The 15397-nt window shown below is 56.3% G+C and overlaps 1 protein-coding gene across 1 annotated transcript in view; it reads right to left on the bottom strand.

Annotated features, from left to right (window-relative positions):
• PAPLN (papilin, proteoglycan like sulfated glycoprotein) overlaps positions 1 to 12420 on the bottom strand; it is a 34800-nt gene extending 22380 nt beyond the window's left edge. The window contains exons 1-10 of the mRNA XM_028496127.2: positions 12343 to 12420; positions 6869 to 6984; positions 5898 to 5958; positions 5488 to 5590; positions 3864 to 3994; positions 2470 to 2593; positions 1902 to 1982; positions 1607 to 1779; positions 1380 to 1503; positions 769 to 895 (exon numbers count right to left, since the gene is read on the bottom strand). Coding sequence (XP_028351928.1) covers positions 769 to 895; positions 1380 to 1503; positions 1607 to 1779; positions 1902 to 1982; positions 2470 to 2593; positions 3864 to 3994; positions 5488 to 5590; positions 5898 to 5958; positions 6869 to 6984; positions 12343 to 12399 — 1097 coding nt within the window. The 5' untranslated portion in view covers positions 12400 to 12420. The remainder of the gene's footprint in view (positions 1 to 768; positions 896 to 1379; positions 1504 to 1606; positions 1780 to 1901; positions 1983 to 2469; positions 2594 to 3863; positions 3995 to 5487; positions 5591 to 5897; positions 5959 to 6868; positions 6985 to 12342) is intronic.
• Positions 12421 to 15397: the final 2977 nt, after the last annotated feature.

Genomic DNA, 15397 nt, shown 5'->3' with positions numbered 1-15397 from the left:
GAGTCTGGCTGCCTCCCTCTCAGCGTTCCTGTCCTCACCTGCGTCCCCCTTCCTCCTTCTCCCAGGTCAGCCATCACCCCCAGCCAGACTCCATCCCCTCTGGGTCTGAACTTAGTGGGGGGCATCTCCCGAAGGGGCTGTGCTCACCCAAGTGGGGAGTGGCCCTTCCTGGCCGTGGGGCCCAAGGACCTAGAAGAAAGGGCCAGCCCACATGCAAAGCCACGCCCACCACCATCCCAAGAGACCAGCTGCCACCAAGGCCACAGGGAGGAAGGACTGCACAGCCCTGCGGGGAGCCTGTGGCCCAGGAGCACCTTTTCCTGCACACACGCTGGGCCCCAGCGAGGGGCCATGCTCTGGGCCGGTGCAGGTAAGAGGTCCCTTGTGCACAAACACAGGCACTGCCGATGCCCTCAGGCCCCTTGGACGGAGCCCTGGCCCACTCCTTGGCATCTGCCAAGTCCCCTGCCAGCTCAAACGGGGCCTCTGATACCCCCCCAACCCTCCCAACCCTTCCACCACCAGCCTGGACATTCTGGGCACTGTGTGGGCTCACGAGGGCGGACGGAATAGCCCGGGGTCTCATGCTCAGGACCCCCCCACTGCCCCCACCCCGCTGACAGCTGGCTCCTCCCCCTCTGGCCACAGCTCTGAGGAGCCCCCCAACCTCTTTCTTTGCTCAACACCTAAAGCGGCTGCGGGACCCCACTCCTTTCCCACCCAAGAGCTTGGGTCCCGCAGCGGCAGAGGGGACCGGCAGGGCCTCACCGCTTGGTGTGTGGGCAGGACTGAGGGCTGCAGGGGCGGCGGTCAGCCGGCCGCGGCCGGTGCTGGCACAGGTGTTCGGGGTAGACCTCATTGTCGATGGTGCAGAACACCGGGCGGGTCTGCTGACCTGCAGAGGCCCGGCCGTAGCAGGCAGCCAGTCAGTCCAGACTCGCCAAATGCATTCTCTAGGCCAGGCACCCTTCCGGACACATCCCAAGCGTCACCTTGATTAAGTCTCAAATGACCCCCTGGGGTAGGCTGCCATCACCATCCCCAATTTACGGATGAGGAAACTGAGGCTCAGAGAGTTGTATCTGTGGGCGACGGAGCCCTGCTCTGACACCTGACCATTAGCTCCAGGCCCAGCCTCCACTGCCAATGGAATACTGTCTCCTGTGAGATGCCACTGCCTCAGGGAAGCCCTCTGGTTCTCTTAGGTTGGGCGGGGGCCCTTCCTCAAGTCCCCTGATCTCTGGGTTTCCCCCAGGTGACCCCCATGACGTGAGGTTGTCTCCTCTACCTGTCCACCTCGCACCCACAGCTGGAGCGCCTGGAGGAGAGAGCCAAGCCCCACGTGCAGCCACGCCCCCTGACCGGGGCCCTGCCCTCACCTCCGCCACACGTGGCGCTGCAGTCGCCCCACGAGCCGTGGCTCCAGCTGAAGCCGGGCCGGGGGGCACTCAGGGGCAGGTGGTACTCGAAGCGCACGCCAGGGTTGGGCTCCTGGCTGATGAGCTGTGCAGGAGGGTCCCCACTGAGGCCTGATGCCAGGGGGCCGCGCCCGCCCAGCCCGCAGCCCTCCTGCCGGCCGCCCCCCTCTCCCGCCAGCTCCGCTCACCTCGACGATCAGGGGCTCTGAGGTGGGACCACGGGCGTGGAGCCGCTCGGGCGCCAGGTCCCCCTCAGCTCCCCGCTCATAGTGCAGGACAGTGCTGGCCACAGGTAGGGCCCGGGCGCCCTCGATGGTCCAGTGCCCGTTGAGGTAGTATTCACCACGGATGCTCTTCACCGCTGGGCGGGGCGAGCACCCAGGTCAGCTGCCCTGGCAGGACCCGCCCCCCTGCCCTGGCAGGACCCGCCCCCCTGCCCTGGCAGGACCCACCCCCCTGCCCCAGACCCTAAACTTTCCTCACCCAGGAAATTCCTGCTGGCGGCCGCCTCCTCAATGCGGATGCTGGTGGCCCCCACGGGAACTATGAAGATCTGGTTGTAGCCTGAGGGGACAGAGATGCTCCGGGACCACTCGGCCACAGGGAGGAGTTGGCCCTGAGGATGCTAAGTGCCCGGTGGCACAGGTGGGGTCAGGGAAGGGCAAGTAGGACACAGGCAGGGCCGGGTGCTTGGGAAAGAGTGCTCCTGAAGGAGCAGACAGCCTTACAAAGCCCGGAGGGGCAGGCAGGCTCCAGCACCCATACTGACCGGGAAGGGAGGGGGCAGATGCGGACAGTGGGGGAAAGGATGAGGAGGCATCCAGGTGGCTACTGGATAAGGGGGCAGAGATCCCAGTGTGAGCCCACAGGCTCCTGGACAAGGGTTTGGCCTCCACCCTGAGGCGTGACCTCAGGCCTTTCATGACCTGAGTGCCAGATCAGACCCTCTAAGTGCCATGAGAGCAACTCAGCCAGTGAGGGAGACAGGCCAGGAAGGAGCAGGTAACAGACCCTTGTCTCAACTGTCTGTGGACCCCGGGAGGAGCCCCACCTCTGCTGAGGTCATTGGCATCAAAGACACCTGTGACGGGGTAGCAGGTCGTGCCATCACCACCACACTGCAGACACTTGTCCTCCTGCTTCGACGAGTCCAGGTTGTGGTCACAGCCGACAACCTGCCAGGCAGAGATGAGGGGAGATGGGAGAGACCAGAGTGAGTCACGGCCACACCAGGACTTGAACCCTGGCCGCGGAGCCAGGTCCAGAAGGCGCAGTCCATTCACTAGCCATGGGGGCCGAGTAAACCTTGAATCTGGCCTGTGGCTGACAATCCACCTCTTCTGCCTACTCGGCACCCGTGTCCCCTTCTCTGGCAACAGCATCTCATTTTCCTTCCTTTGTGGGAGCCACGTCTCTCCCACAGACTTTGCATACAGTTCCCCAACAGTGGCTTTGGGCCAATCAGCGGGTTGTATGCCTTGCTCAAAGCTCACAGGGGGAGCCCCAGGCCAGGACAAGCCAAAGGCAACCCCAGGTCGTTGGAACTCCTGGGAACAGGGCGCCCTGTCCCAGGGGGTTGCCAGGCTGGGACAACTGAAGCCTGGGCTGCTGGGCCATCTTCACACCTCATCAGAAGAACCTGTCTGCCCCTAAGCTGACCCAAGAGACAAGGAGAGAGATGTTTCCAGCATCATCATTCAAGCACCTGCAGGCAGCCATCCCCTCCCTCAATGGCATTTTTTTCTTAAGTCAGTTTTAGTTGGGTTTCTATTACTTGCCCGTGAGCCACAACTACTGAGCCCACGTGCCACAACTACTGAAGCCCGTGCACCTAGATCCCATGCTCCACAAGAGAAGCCACTGCAATCAGAAGCCTATGCACCTCAACAAAGAGTAGCCCCCGCTCACCACAGCTAGAGAAAGCCCACGCGCAGCAACAAAGACCCAACACAGCCCAAAACAAATAAATTAAATAAATAAATTTTAAAAAAAAAGAAATACACTGGCGAATGTATTAAAATATTTATGTCTGGAAGATTTGAGGATACAGGAGAGAAGGCTATAGGGACATTATCTTCAAGTATCTGAAAATAGGAGGAAATCCAGGGTGGGAGAGGGGAATGGAAAGAATTAAGAATAATGGAAGAGAGGTTCATTTAGTATAATTGTGAGCAGCTGTGAAGAGCAGCATGGAAACAAAATTACCCGGAAGAGGTGGTAGCCTCAGCATTCACGGTGCCACCCAGAGGGTTCCTCTTACTGTGGGGCTAGAGTTTTCAAAGGGCAAAGGTAAGAGGGTCACAGGGCATCTGCGATGCAAGGCACCTTAGAAACTAGTCTTGAGAAGACGTCAAAGTCACGAGAGCCCCTGGCCTGCTGGTGCGGGGCTGGGCGACGTCTGCAACAGGCCCCAAGCCATCTGGTGGGGGTGGGGGCATGACTCACCCGGCAGCTGCCATCCACGCAGATGTCCCGTTTGCCAGGCTCGCAGGGTGTCCCGTCTATGACGGCCTCCCTGTGCTTGTAGTAGAAGCTCTCCCCCTTGGGAATGCAGTTCAGTTCACATTTGTTTGGGGCTGCGGCGAGCAAGAGGGGAAAGCTGAGAGGCTGAGTGAGGTTCAAGGCCTGTCCTAGCAACAGCGAAGTGTGGGCAGGGGCCAGAAGCATGCGGGCCCACGATTGGGAGGGGCCTACAGCGCCATACATACTCCCAGTGGCTCAGAATCCCACCCCCAACCCAGGGAGAAGGGATGCTCTCCCCGAAACTGCTGCATCTCTGGGAATCCCTGGGAATCAAGTCGAAGAAAAATCCCAGAATAAGGAAAGAGCTAGACATTTGAAGAGGTCTATCTCAGCCTTATTATTTATAATAGTCCAAGTTTTAACAATCAGCTACTCTATTATCTATCACTAGACTATTACGCGTGTTGACTGTGCTATTAAAAACTATGATTATGAAGACTAGACAGTAATGTGGGAAGATGCTTATAACAGAGTGCAAAGTGATACTATGCAATAACTATAAATATGTAAACAGAGAGAGAATAATGTGAAAAGGGCTAGCATGAAATGCTAGCCGGGATCCTTTGAAAGAGATAGGGTTAAGGTTTTTTTCTTTTTTCAATTTTTATATTTATCTAAATATTATATACACATTGTTTAAACAGCCCAGAAGTGCTAATAGGATTGTAATCACCTCCACCACAAAGAAGGCATCCCTCAACAACCCTTTTTAACCTTTCCTCTGTGTTCTAATTTTTCTATAACATATATATTTAAATTATTTTCAACATACCCTCACCTTAGGATCCGGGAGGAGCAATGAATGCAAACTACCCCACTGGGGCCGCCCCCCTCTGGCCAAGACCCCTTCCCCACCCCAGAGCACACACAGGATATGTTTACTGATTTGGAATCCAGAGTGCCACAGAGTTTCCAGGAGTCATTCACAGTGAGCAGTGAAAACTACTACTCAGAAGGATTATCCTAAGGTATATGGTCTGACTCATCTAAAATGTTTTAAGTACACACGTTAGCGTTTTTTGTTTGTTTTCTTGAACTGTATTGCTCTAAAAATTAATGACCTACATCTTCCTCAAAGGTACCCAGAGCCGGGCTCCAGCCTCAGAGACTCTGAGTAAATGAGCTCTTGCTACACCAAGCCCCCTGCAGCCCAGCCCGCAGTTTGCCCAAACTCCGGCACAGACTCCACTCCCCACCTCGCACCCCACCCCCGCCCGGCCCCCCACCATGCCTCCTGCCACGTGAGGAATGCTTCGGGAGCAGGCCAAACTAAAGAAGGCTCAAAACGGCAGAGGCTTGGCCAAGGCTTTGTTTGAAAACGTATATATGGAGGGGAAAAGGATGGAAAAACCTCAAAACGACCACCACTGTTGTGCCCTGCTGGGGGTACTATAGGTTTTTCTTTAAATGTATTCGACAACGTGTCTATACTATGGTAATGAGAACTGCGAAATGCAGTCAGTGTAGCAAAGAGATCCCCCAAAGATGGGGCCCAGCATAGGGCAACGCAGGGTGGGGCAGCAGTCGGAGGGACACACGCACTTACCGCCGTAGTAGGGCAGCCACTTGTACCGCCGCCCCTGGAACTCCTGGCCGTCGAACTCGGCGCACTGCTCCGCCCTGAAGTCGCGTGCGCCGTCGGGGCAGCTCTGCGGGGCGGAGCGGACAAGGGAAGGGGCTCGTGGGTCCACCACTGGGGTCTGCCGCCCGGTTAGCCCCGGGGAGGTGGGGTCCTGTCCCCCCAACCCCCGCTGTAGCTTCGGGGAAGCGGAGTCGGGCCCCCAGGACTCCCATGCGCCCGCTCTAGGGGCCTTGGGCTGCCCAGGCGAAGCTATCATTTCAGGGGGGGTGAGGAAGGGGTTGCTGTGCACCGACAGGAGGGCCCCCCAGGGCTAGGATGTCAGCCGAGCAGGGCGTCCGGGAAGCTGTCCCCCACCCCCAGGGGCTTTAGCTTACCTCGGGGCGGCAAGAGCGGTGGCTCCGGGAGGGGCCCACGCAGCCGAAGCCCCCATCTCTCCTGCAGGGCGAGAGCGCTGGGAAGACCCGAACCCCCATGACCTAACACCCCGCCCCCTCCTGGGGCTCCCCTGCAGGCCCCGCAGCTTCGGTGGCGCCACCTGGTGGGCACCACTGGGCCCGAGGGGTGGCAAGGAGAGGAGGGGGATGGCCGCATACATAAATCCCTTTAGGTAGGTTTAATCAGCCCTCTTGTTTATACCTGGGAGAAGCCAGACCCAGAAGTCTAACTACCCTGGAGTTTGTCTAACTTGGGGCCACTCTGCCTCTTAAAGCAAACTCCCAGAGAAGCCTCAAATTCTGCCCTTGGAGACATAATAAGATGTAATACCTACCCACTTGGTAGGTTATTCTGGCATTTAACGAGTAAATGAGGATAAGGCACTTAGAATAATATCTTATCTCTCTCCCTCTTCACGCAAAGTTTTCAGGAACAGTTAAACCCACTGACAGGCAGGGTGTCATCACCCCTTCTTTTGCACCCTATAGTACCTATCAGAGTGCAGAGCACAGAGCAGGTGCTTAATAAGTCACTTAGAGTGAAAAACATCTATATTTGACAAAGAGGCTGACAGTAGAGAAACCACACAGGTTAAACTGTTGAAGATTATTCATTAATTCAACAAGAATTCACTGCGCCTGCCAGGCACTGCATGAGGAGCTAGAGACTCGGGGTGGATGAAGCAGGAATGGCTCCAGCCCCCTGAAATAAGGTTGTTGCAGTCAGAGTGTAAGTACGTGGAAATGACTCAATTTCAAATTCTCCACTAACGCTGCTCCCAGCACAAATCCATTGCGTCGTAGGTCCTGCCCCTGTGGCCTGGCACTGGCCGGGGAAACCTAGCCCAAGACCCAGCTGCTCCCTCACGCCTGCCCTCTTTTTCCAAGCTGGCCCATTCCCGCCTTCCTACCTCTGGGAGTAGCAGGGGCGCTCCCGGAAGCTGACGCCCCCTCCACAGGTCCGGCTGCAAGGACTCCAGCTGCCCCAGGAGCTCCAGGTGTCACTCTGCCGCCTCACCCTGGGAGCCTGCAGGAGGAGACACTCAGGAGCGGGACTCAGCACTCGGAGCCCCACAGGGTGCTCAGGGCTCCCCCGAGGCCCCCTGCCTCAAAACACCCCCTCCCCTGCAAGGAACCTGAGATCTGTCTCCTAGAGCCAAGCCTTCAGGACGGCAGCACCGCCAGGCACCCGGACATATTCATTTGTGGAACTGGCCAGCTGTCGCCATAAGGAGCTGGGAGCCGGCCTTCTCATCCGTCAATGCCACCTCCACCAGCCGCCCCTACTTGCCAAGTACAGTGGGCAAGCTGGGGGCAGAGATCTCTCCCCGACCATGATATCCCCTGGTTGGGAAGAGCCTGGTTTGAGAACCAAGATGTCTGCGAACATTCCCTTGAATGGAAGCCCACGGATCAGCAGAGCATGCCCTTCCAGGAGGGAGATACAAAAGGGCAGGAAGAACAGCGTGTCATCAGGCAGGTAGGGCTCCACCTGTGCGGGGAATGTTGCCCACGGGCAGCGCCATATTTTTGTAGCTCTGGCCTATTAGAATAAGAACTTAATCTAATCGTGCGTGCGTGCGTGCGTGTGTGTGTGTGTTGGAGTGGGGGCTGTGGTTTCATCCTGCCGATCTGTGGCAGGGACTCCCAGGACTCCCCCAGTATCCATCCTCCCCTTCTCCTATTAAGAGAACCCTTGACTCTTAGCTGGATACCTGGCTGTCCCCACCCCCAAATTCATTTCCCAGATTTCCTGCAGATAACCACAGCTATATCACTAAATTCTTGTCAGTGAGATGTACATAAAAGTGTTGGGTAGCAGCCTCCAGTACAGGCATACCTCAGAGATATTGTACGTTTGGTTCCAGAACATCAGAATAGAACAAATATCGTGAAAAAGCAAATCACACAAATATGGGGATTTCCCAGTGCCTATAAAAGTTGTTTGCATTATACTGTAATCTATTAAGCATTATGTCTAAAAAAAACCAGAAACAAATGTATGTACCTCAATTTAAAGTACTTGGGACTGCCCTGCTGGCGCAATGGTTAAGAATCCGCCTGCCAGTGCAGGGGACACGGGTTCGATTCCTGGTCCAGGAAGATCCCACATGCCGCGGAGCAACTAAGCCTGTGCACCACAACTACTGAGCCTGCGCTCTAGAGCCCGAGAGCCACAACTACTGAGCCCGTGCCACAATTAATGAAGCCCGTGCGCCTAGAGCCCGTGCTCCGCAACAAGAGAAGCCACCGCAGTGAGAAGCCTGCGCACCGCCATGAAGAGTAGCCCCCGCTCGCCTCATCTAGAGAAAGCCCGTGCGCAGCAACAAAGACCCAACACAGCCAAAAATTAAATAAAATAAAATCATTTATTTTTAAAAAGTACTTTATTGCTAAAAAATGCTAACCATCATCTGAACTTTCAGAAAGTCGTAATCTTTTTGCAATAGTAACATCAAAGATCACTGATCATAGATAACTAACAAATATAATGATGAAAAATTTGAAATATTGTGAGAATTACCAAAATGTGACACAGAAACACAAAGTGAGCAAATGCTGTTGGAAAAATGGCACCGATAGATTTACTCGACACAGGGTTACCACAAACCTTCAATCTGTAAAAAATGCAATATCTGCAAATGCAATAAAATAAGGTGTCCCTAAGAGATAGCTTTCATGTGCATTTGTCCTTTTTCTTCTTCCTCCTGTATTCCTTCCTGCTGTTTGGAAATCAGATGTGATGGCTGGAGTTGGAGCAGCCTTCTAAACTATAAGGTAATTTGGGAATAGAGGCTTCACATAGTGAAGCAAAGATAGAAGAATCTGGAGCCTGGAGGATGTGGTGAGACAGAACATCCCCAGACTTCTGACCTCTGGGTTTTTATTTGAAAGAGTGATCAAGTCTTTCTTGTGGAAGGACTGTTATTTGGGACTCTGTAACAGGAAAATAATCCTAATAGATTTCCCACCCGAAAGATCTGACACCCTGCAGCTGGCATCAGAAGCCCACATGCTACACACATATTCTCTCATTCACTCCTCAGAACAACATGACGGACCCCAGTGCATGGAGAAGAGAGAGGCAGAGAGACAGGGAGCCACATAGGAACAGGTGGACACAATAGCAGGTTGTCTTCACTCCAGGCCTCTGCTCTTTCACCAGGTTCCCACCGACCTCACCTGGAGAACCAACGCCGACACTAGCCGAGGCCTAAGGAGCTGGAGAGGTGTTGGACTTGATTTCTTGCTAGGAGGCAAAAGGTGGACTGGAAATATGTCCTGTTTGCTGGAAGGGGACTTTATTTTAGGGCATCACGACATAAGAATCTCTAGGGGAAAAAAAATCCCTGCCATTTTCCAGAGGAAGAATTCAAGTCCTAACATGGAAAAGCAAACTCTTCCTCCCGTCGCGAGCCACCCGCAGCGTCACGGGATCTCGGGTGAGGATGGAGGTTTGCGCACGCGCAGATTACTCACAGGGCTGTTCTAGCGCCTCGGTGCCAAACATCAGGTTTTCCTTGTTTAATAATAAAACCAGAACCCTGAATCAGAACAACTCACACACGCAATGAACCACGTACAAAACCAAGAAGGAAGGGCCAGCCAGACCAAAGGTCTGAGCTTTCACTCCTCAAATCATTTACCCTTCAGTTCTAACTGGGCCAAAATCGCCAAGCTTCTAAAAACCAGCGAACCAGAATATAAAAGTGTTATCTCTACGAAATTTAAACTGAAATTTACTTGGATCCGTTCCTGTTTTAAAGGGGAAGATACTGAGTGTCGGGGTTGGAGGGTGACTTTCCAGGGACCACAAGCACCTCCCCTCCAGACTCATCACTACAATATAAGAATTCTGGAAGCGGCCCACAAGAACTGCTGCTTTCTCAGCCTGCCGCCTCAGCCTGGCTACGAATTACCTGTGATCAAGTCCTGTTTGGATGTCAGTCTCACTCCTGAAGCACGAGACTGAGCCTCCCCAATCTACCCTTGCCTGCGACTGGGCTGGGCTTACCGGTGTGGGCAAGGCAACAAGGGGCACCCCTGCCACCCAGCCACCCTGTGCCATCAGGATGGGGTGGGGGAGGACTCACCTGAATACAGGACCCTTTAAGTACCAGGCCTTACAAACATCCCCTTGCCCCCGAGCCCAGCACCCGTGAAGCAGGCATCCTAGAGCCAGGCCCTGTCCTGTACTTTAGTTTCTCTGACAAAAAGAAAGCAGTCAGCCAGCAGCAGCACAGACACATCTTGTTTTTCTATAATTACCCAAACGATGAGCCGCATGATGGTGTGAAGCCAGAATGAGCTGCTCCAGTCCACCCTCACCCTGGGCCTGTCCTCACCTGCCTCCTGCCGCTCTCAGCACCCCACCAGTTCCTCCTCCAACCCCCAGCTGGGCAACTGAGGAGCCCCCTTTCCTGCTGCACTGTTCCCAGGGGGTCAGCTGCCCGACGTGCATGGGTGAGGGTGGGAGTGGGACCAGAGGCAGAGGCGAGGAGACTGGAAGGCCCCCTCGTGAAGCCTCCCCCTGCCAGCCTGGGGCTGGGGGCGGCAAGGGGCCTGGTGCTTTATCCCTCCTTAATCAGCGACTCACTCTGCTCAGGCTGACCCCTGTCAGCACTGAGAATGATCCCATGAAGTTCTGGGAGCCCGGTGGGGGAGTCCTGGCCTCAGCTAGAACCGGCCTGGGCCATGGGGCTGCACCCAGCTAAAACCAGCCTGAGCCACACCCTCCCCCAGACAGTGCAGGGGGTGTGGAGAGTTTTCAGCCCCAGCTATCCAGGTGTCTCTAAGGGAGAGAGCACCTAAGAGGACCCAGGTTGCTATGGATACCTTGACTCACTTCACCTGCATGCAACCTGTGGGTGGGTGTTATTACCCCCCCCTCGCCCCCCCATTAAAGGAATCTAAGACCTGGTGATTTGCTTAGGGTCACAGCTGTTAAGAGGTGGCTCCGAGTTTCATCCTGGTGTCCTGACACTGTCACCATGCCCCCCCCTCACCGAGCTCTGAGCTTCATGCAGCCAGGCACTAGGATAAAGCCTATGCCGAGGACCTCAGAGTGTGGCACTTAGGGAACAAGGACCATGGGGAGGCAAAGGTGACCCGGGGAAGCCAGAAGGTGGTGGAGAGGACATGAGGAAGGGGGCTGTAGCCCACTCTCTGCTCTGACTGTGGCCCATGCTGAATCCGTGGGGCTCTGGAGCAGTGCCCGCTGCCCACTGCGGACGTCCATCCCTGCCTGCTCTTCTCGGCCCTGGTCGGAGGAGTCCTTCTCATCCTCCACTCCCATTTCCACTGAGGCATCATTTCCCCTGCCCTCCCCAAGGCAGCAAACAGTTTGGGTCCTTTCTCAGGGGTCCTCCTGCTGGCCTCAGAGGGCTGGGTAGGGCTGTGGGTCTCCCCCTGCGGAGCGCTCTCCAGGGACAGGATGGAATCTGTGCCCTCCATCCTGTCAACGCAGGAGAAACTTGGCAGGAGCAGCCTCCAGGACCAAGCCCTGCTCTGCAGACAGTCCCTTCCCCAAAGATGGGTCCTGTGGTCTAGAAGATTCTCTGTACCTCCACAGAACGCAGGTATGTTCTCCAGGGAGCCCTGTCCTTCAGGCCCCTGTTAATGAAACCGCTACTGTGATCACCAGTTGGCTTCCTGCGTCCACTTTCTAAATTTGCGCTAATGCGGTAGCCACTAACCACATGAGTCTATTTAAATTCACATTAATCAAAATCAAATAAGATTCAGTTCCTCAGCTGCATTAGCCACATTTCATGTGCTCAGTAACCACATGAACTGAGTGGTTATCTTATTGGACAGCACAGATGTGGAACATTTCCATCATCTCAGAAGGTTCTGTCGGTCAGCCCTGCTCTAGATGCTAACCCCAAAGGCAGTGGGGAATGGCTGGCACCCCAAACCTCTAGGCCCAAACAGCCCCATGGAGGAGCAGCTGAGTTTGGTCCCAGGCAGGTGGCAGACATCTGGTGGGATGGGCCACCTAGCCCTGCATCTTGGCTGGTGCCAGCACTGACCCGCTCTTCCTTCCACCGTGATACACCACCCGGACAGGACGTTGCCAGCATTAGCAGTGCCCCCCAGCACCTTCTGAAGGGGGAGGGCGCGGGGACGTTGCCATTTCTGCAAACTGTGCCCCAAAGCCAGGCGGGAAGTTTCAAGGTCCCACCCCTCTTTGAAGGAGCTGGCGCCGAGGGTTCGCTCCTCCCACCCCACCGTCCCCGTCGCCGACATTGGCCCTCTCCTGGGGATGGTGCCACTGCCGGGGGTGCTCCAGCCGTCGGGGGCTCCGGCCCGCGGCCAAGCCCTCGCCCCCGCCTCGCCAGCAGGGTCCTCCCGGGGCGGGGTGGAGGGGAAGGGTCGAACTCACCGAGGACCCGGGCGCCGGGGCCAGCAGCAGAAGCACGAGCAGCAGCAGCAGCCGCATCTCGGCCCGGCCTGCGGGAGAGGCCAGGGCTGGAGCGCGTGGGGCGGGGCACGGCGCAGCCCCACCCACCCCGTGTCCCGCGCTCCCCGCGGTCTCCTGGGCCGGCGCGGCGGGGGCGGCCTGTCCCTCACTCCCGGCTGCCCACAGGTGACCCGCACACCCGCAGAGGGACTGGAGGGGATGCCGTGGGGCGCAGCGGAGCGGCCGTGCCGCTCACACGGTGAGGGAGGGAAGGCCCGTCTATAACTGGCTTCTAAATTTCAAGAGTAACTTCTTTCAGGGTTTCAGAGGGAAGGAAAGAGGGCAATTAAAAATACTTCCTTAAAAAAAAACAACAAAAACTTCCTTGTTAAAAGACCGGGAGTTCAGAATCAAAGCAATCAGACTCACTGTTTTAATTCAGCAAGAGATTCTTTTTAAGAAGCCATTACAGCGCTTGTTTAAAAACTCGTTAATAAAAATGTTTATTAAAGTCTCTGCAGGCACTTTTAAAACTCAACTTAAATGCTTTAAAAATGTTAATTGTATCTTACTTTAAACCCAAGCCAGCATTTCTCTGTACTGGAGAAGGTCCACAAGCAGGTTCCCTAAGGGGTGGGTGTGTGTGTGTGTGTGTGTGTGTGTGTGTACAAAATGCCTGTGTGGGGTTTGGTGTGTGCACGCATATGATGTGTGCGAGTGCAGCAGGTACAGTGTCTGAGTGCAGTCTCGTGCATGTGTGCAGTAGGTGTGCATGTGTGTACATGTCACTGTACTGGAGAATGACATACACAACGCGCCCCTTTCAGTACAAAACATTAAACAAGTATTGGCGTGTATGCTTAAGTTTTAAAATCTGAAATTCTACCATTGTTCTCTTTAATTTTCTTAAGCATAAAATGATTGCAGTTTAGAAGAACAAAATAGAGCATACCTAAGCCAAGTTCAGCCAGATATAACCTGGCACATTTAACCATGCACATGCTCCGTTAATTTAGCACCAACTGTGATTCACGTAGGCATCATTTTCTCTGCAAACCGGAGGTCCCCGAGGCTGGCGGGGTGAGGGCGGTGGCGTGCTGCCTTCCCGCTCGCACCACCGCGGTCCAGCCTCGCCTCTGCGGCCCCTCGTGCAAGAAAGAACCGCGCGCGGGAGGGGAAGCCGAGGTGCCCGGGGAGCCTTGTTCTCGGGCTAACAGCAAAGATGCCGCTTCTCTAAAGTAGAGACTGCCTTCAGGGGGCGGGGATGAACCTAGCCTAAGGAAAGACGGCAGGAAGGACAGAAGAAAAGAACTTTATTTATAGTTGCTACTGGGAGCGGCGGACTCCGGCCAAGCGGGTCTGCGGCTCCGCGCGGGGCGTGCCGGGGGCCGGCGTCTAGGGGCCCCGCGCGCCCCTCCCGGTCCCCACGCGAGGATCTCCCCCACTCCCGCCCCGCGGGGGGAACGGGCCCCGTGCAGCCCCCGGGGCGGAGAGGGGCGGCTTGCGACGTGAGGCGCGGGGCCGGCGGCGCAGGGACACGGGCTCGGGCGCTCCAGGCCCACAGCCGCAGCGGCCCAGGGGAGACCCGCGCTGGAACTGCGTCCGACGTGGGGGAGGGCAGAGGAGGCGGGAGGGTTGGCGCCGGCCTCCTGGGTTGCGTCTGTCCGCCCGGCCCCAGCCCCCGAGGCTCCCGGGGTTTCCTGCGCGCCCGCGACCTCCCCCACCCCCGCCCGAGGGCGCGCGACGCGGAGCGGGGACCCGGCGCTCTCCCCGGGAGCCGGGCGGGGCAAATGCCTGCAGCAGCCCAGGGGCGAGCCGCCTCCGCCCCCGGGGTCCTGTCCCTCCGCCTCCTACCTGTCTCCCGGAGCCCCGGGCGCGCGGGGCCGGTGGGGCCGCTCCGTGGGTGCCCGCCCCAGCCCAAGACTGGGAGGTCGGCCAGGCCGCCCGAACGGCTGAGGAGGTTGGACTTTCCTCCCCGCCGCTGGCTGGCTTCCTCCCCGCCCATCTCCCCCCATCCAGCTCTGCTGACATCCATCCCCGGTGACCTGCGATGCCCAGGGCCTCCATCCCTTGGGGTCTATGCCAAGGCTTGGCTTGCCCTTCGCTTTGGGGGCTGGCACCAGTCCCATTTCCTCCGTACCCAAGTCTTCCGGTTCTGTGCCGTCTTTCCTCCATGCCCACCTTACATACAACACAGCCCTGTGTCCAGCCGTCTGCTTGTCTTCTACCCCTGAATTCTATGCTTCGGCCACAGCTGAGATTCTCCACACACAATCTGCTGTTTCCCACCTCCCAGCCACCATTTCCCACTGCCTAGAATGCACTCTGGAAACCCCCTCTTAACCTTGCAATCTCCTAGTCATCCCTCAAGATCCGCCAAACATCATATTCTCTAGAACCCTCCCCACGCCGCCCCAGGCTAAGTTGGTGGCCCCTTGCTCCCTCAGTCTCTCCATCTCTGTCTGCTGTAGTTCTATGGTGCATCACACAGCAGGGATCTGAGTCTCCCTAATTCAGCTGTGAGGTCCCTGAGGGTAAAGCATGCATCCCTGTCATGTGAGTTCAAAGCACTAGTTGGGATCAAGGTAAGAGCTCAATAAATGCAATACATTTAATTTCCTTCCCTAGCTGTCCTTCTTTTTCTCAACCAAGGCACTCCTTGTCTGCCATCTCTGTTTTGGAACTGGAAATCACCTATCCCCAGAAAAATAGCACTGGCCCTGGGGCACTCGGAGGTGGGGAGGTCACAAGGCTGATCCCTTTCCCTCATCCTCTTCTGTCTTCAGCCCCTTTCCCAGCCCAGCTATTGGGCATTTCTCCCCTGGCCTCCTGAGGGTCAGAGAAAAGTCACCAGTGGGGAGCTCACCCCCTCTTCAGACCTCCAGCTCCTGCAACTCATCTCCCTGGGCCATCACAGATGCTCAGACAAAATGCTTATTAAAACGTAAGCATGTTAAATCTGGCCCATTTCTTACCTATCAGTGAAGAGAAGAGATGCAGCAGCTGTGTAGCAGGGGCCCCTGGGGACTTCTGTGAA

Source organism: Physeter macrocephalus, chromosome 11 (assembly GCF_002837175.3).
Source record: "Physeter macrocephalus isolate SW-GA chromosome 11, ASM283717v5, whole genome shotgun sequence".
Lineage (NCBI taxonomy): Eukaryota > Metazoa > Chordata > Mammalia > Artiodactyla > Physeteridae > Physeter > Physeter macrocephalus.
The sequence above is the reverse complement of the archived record's forward strand: the minus strand, read 5'-3'. Positions and strand labels throughout refer to the sequence as shown.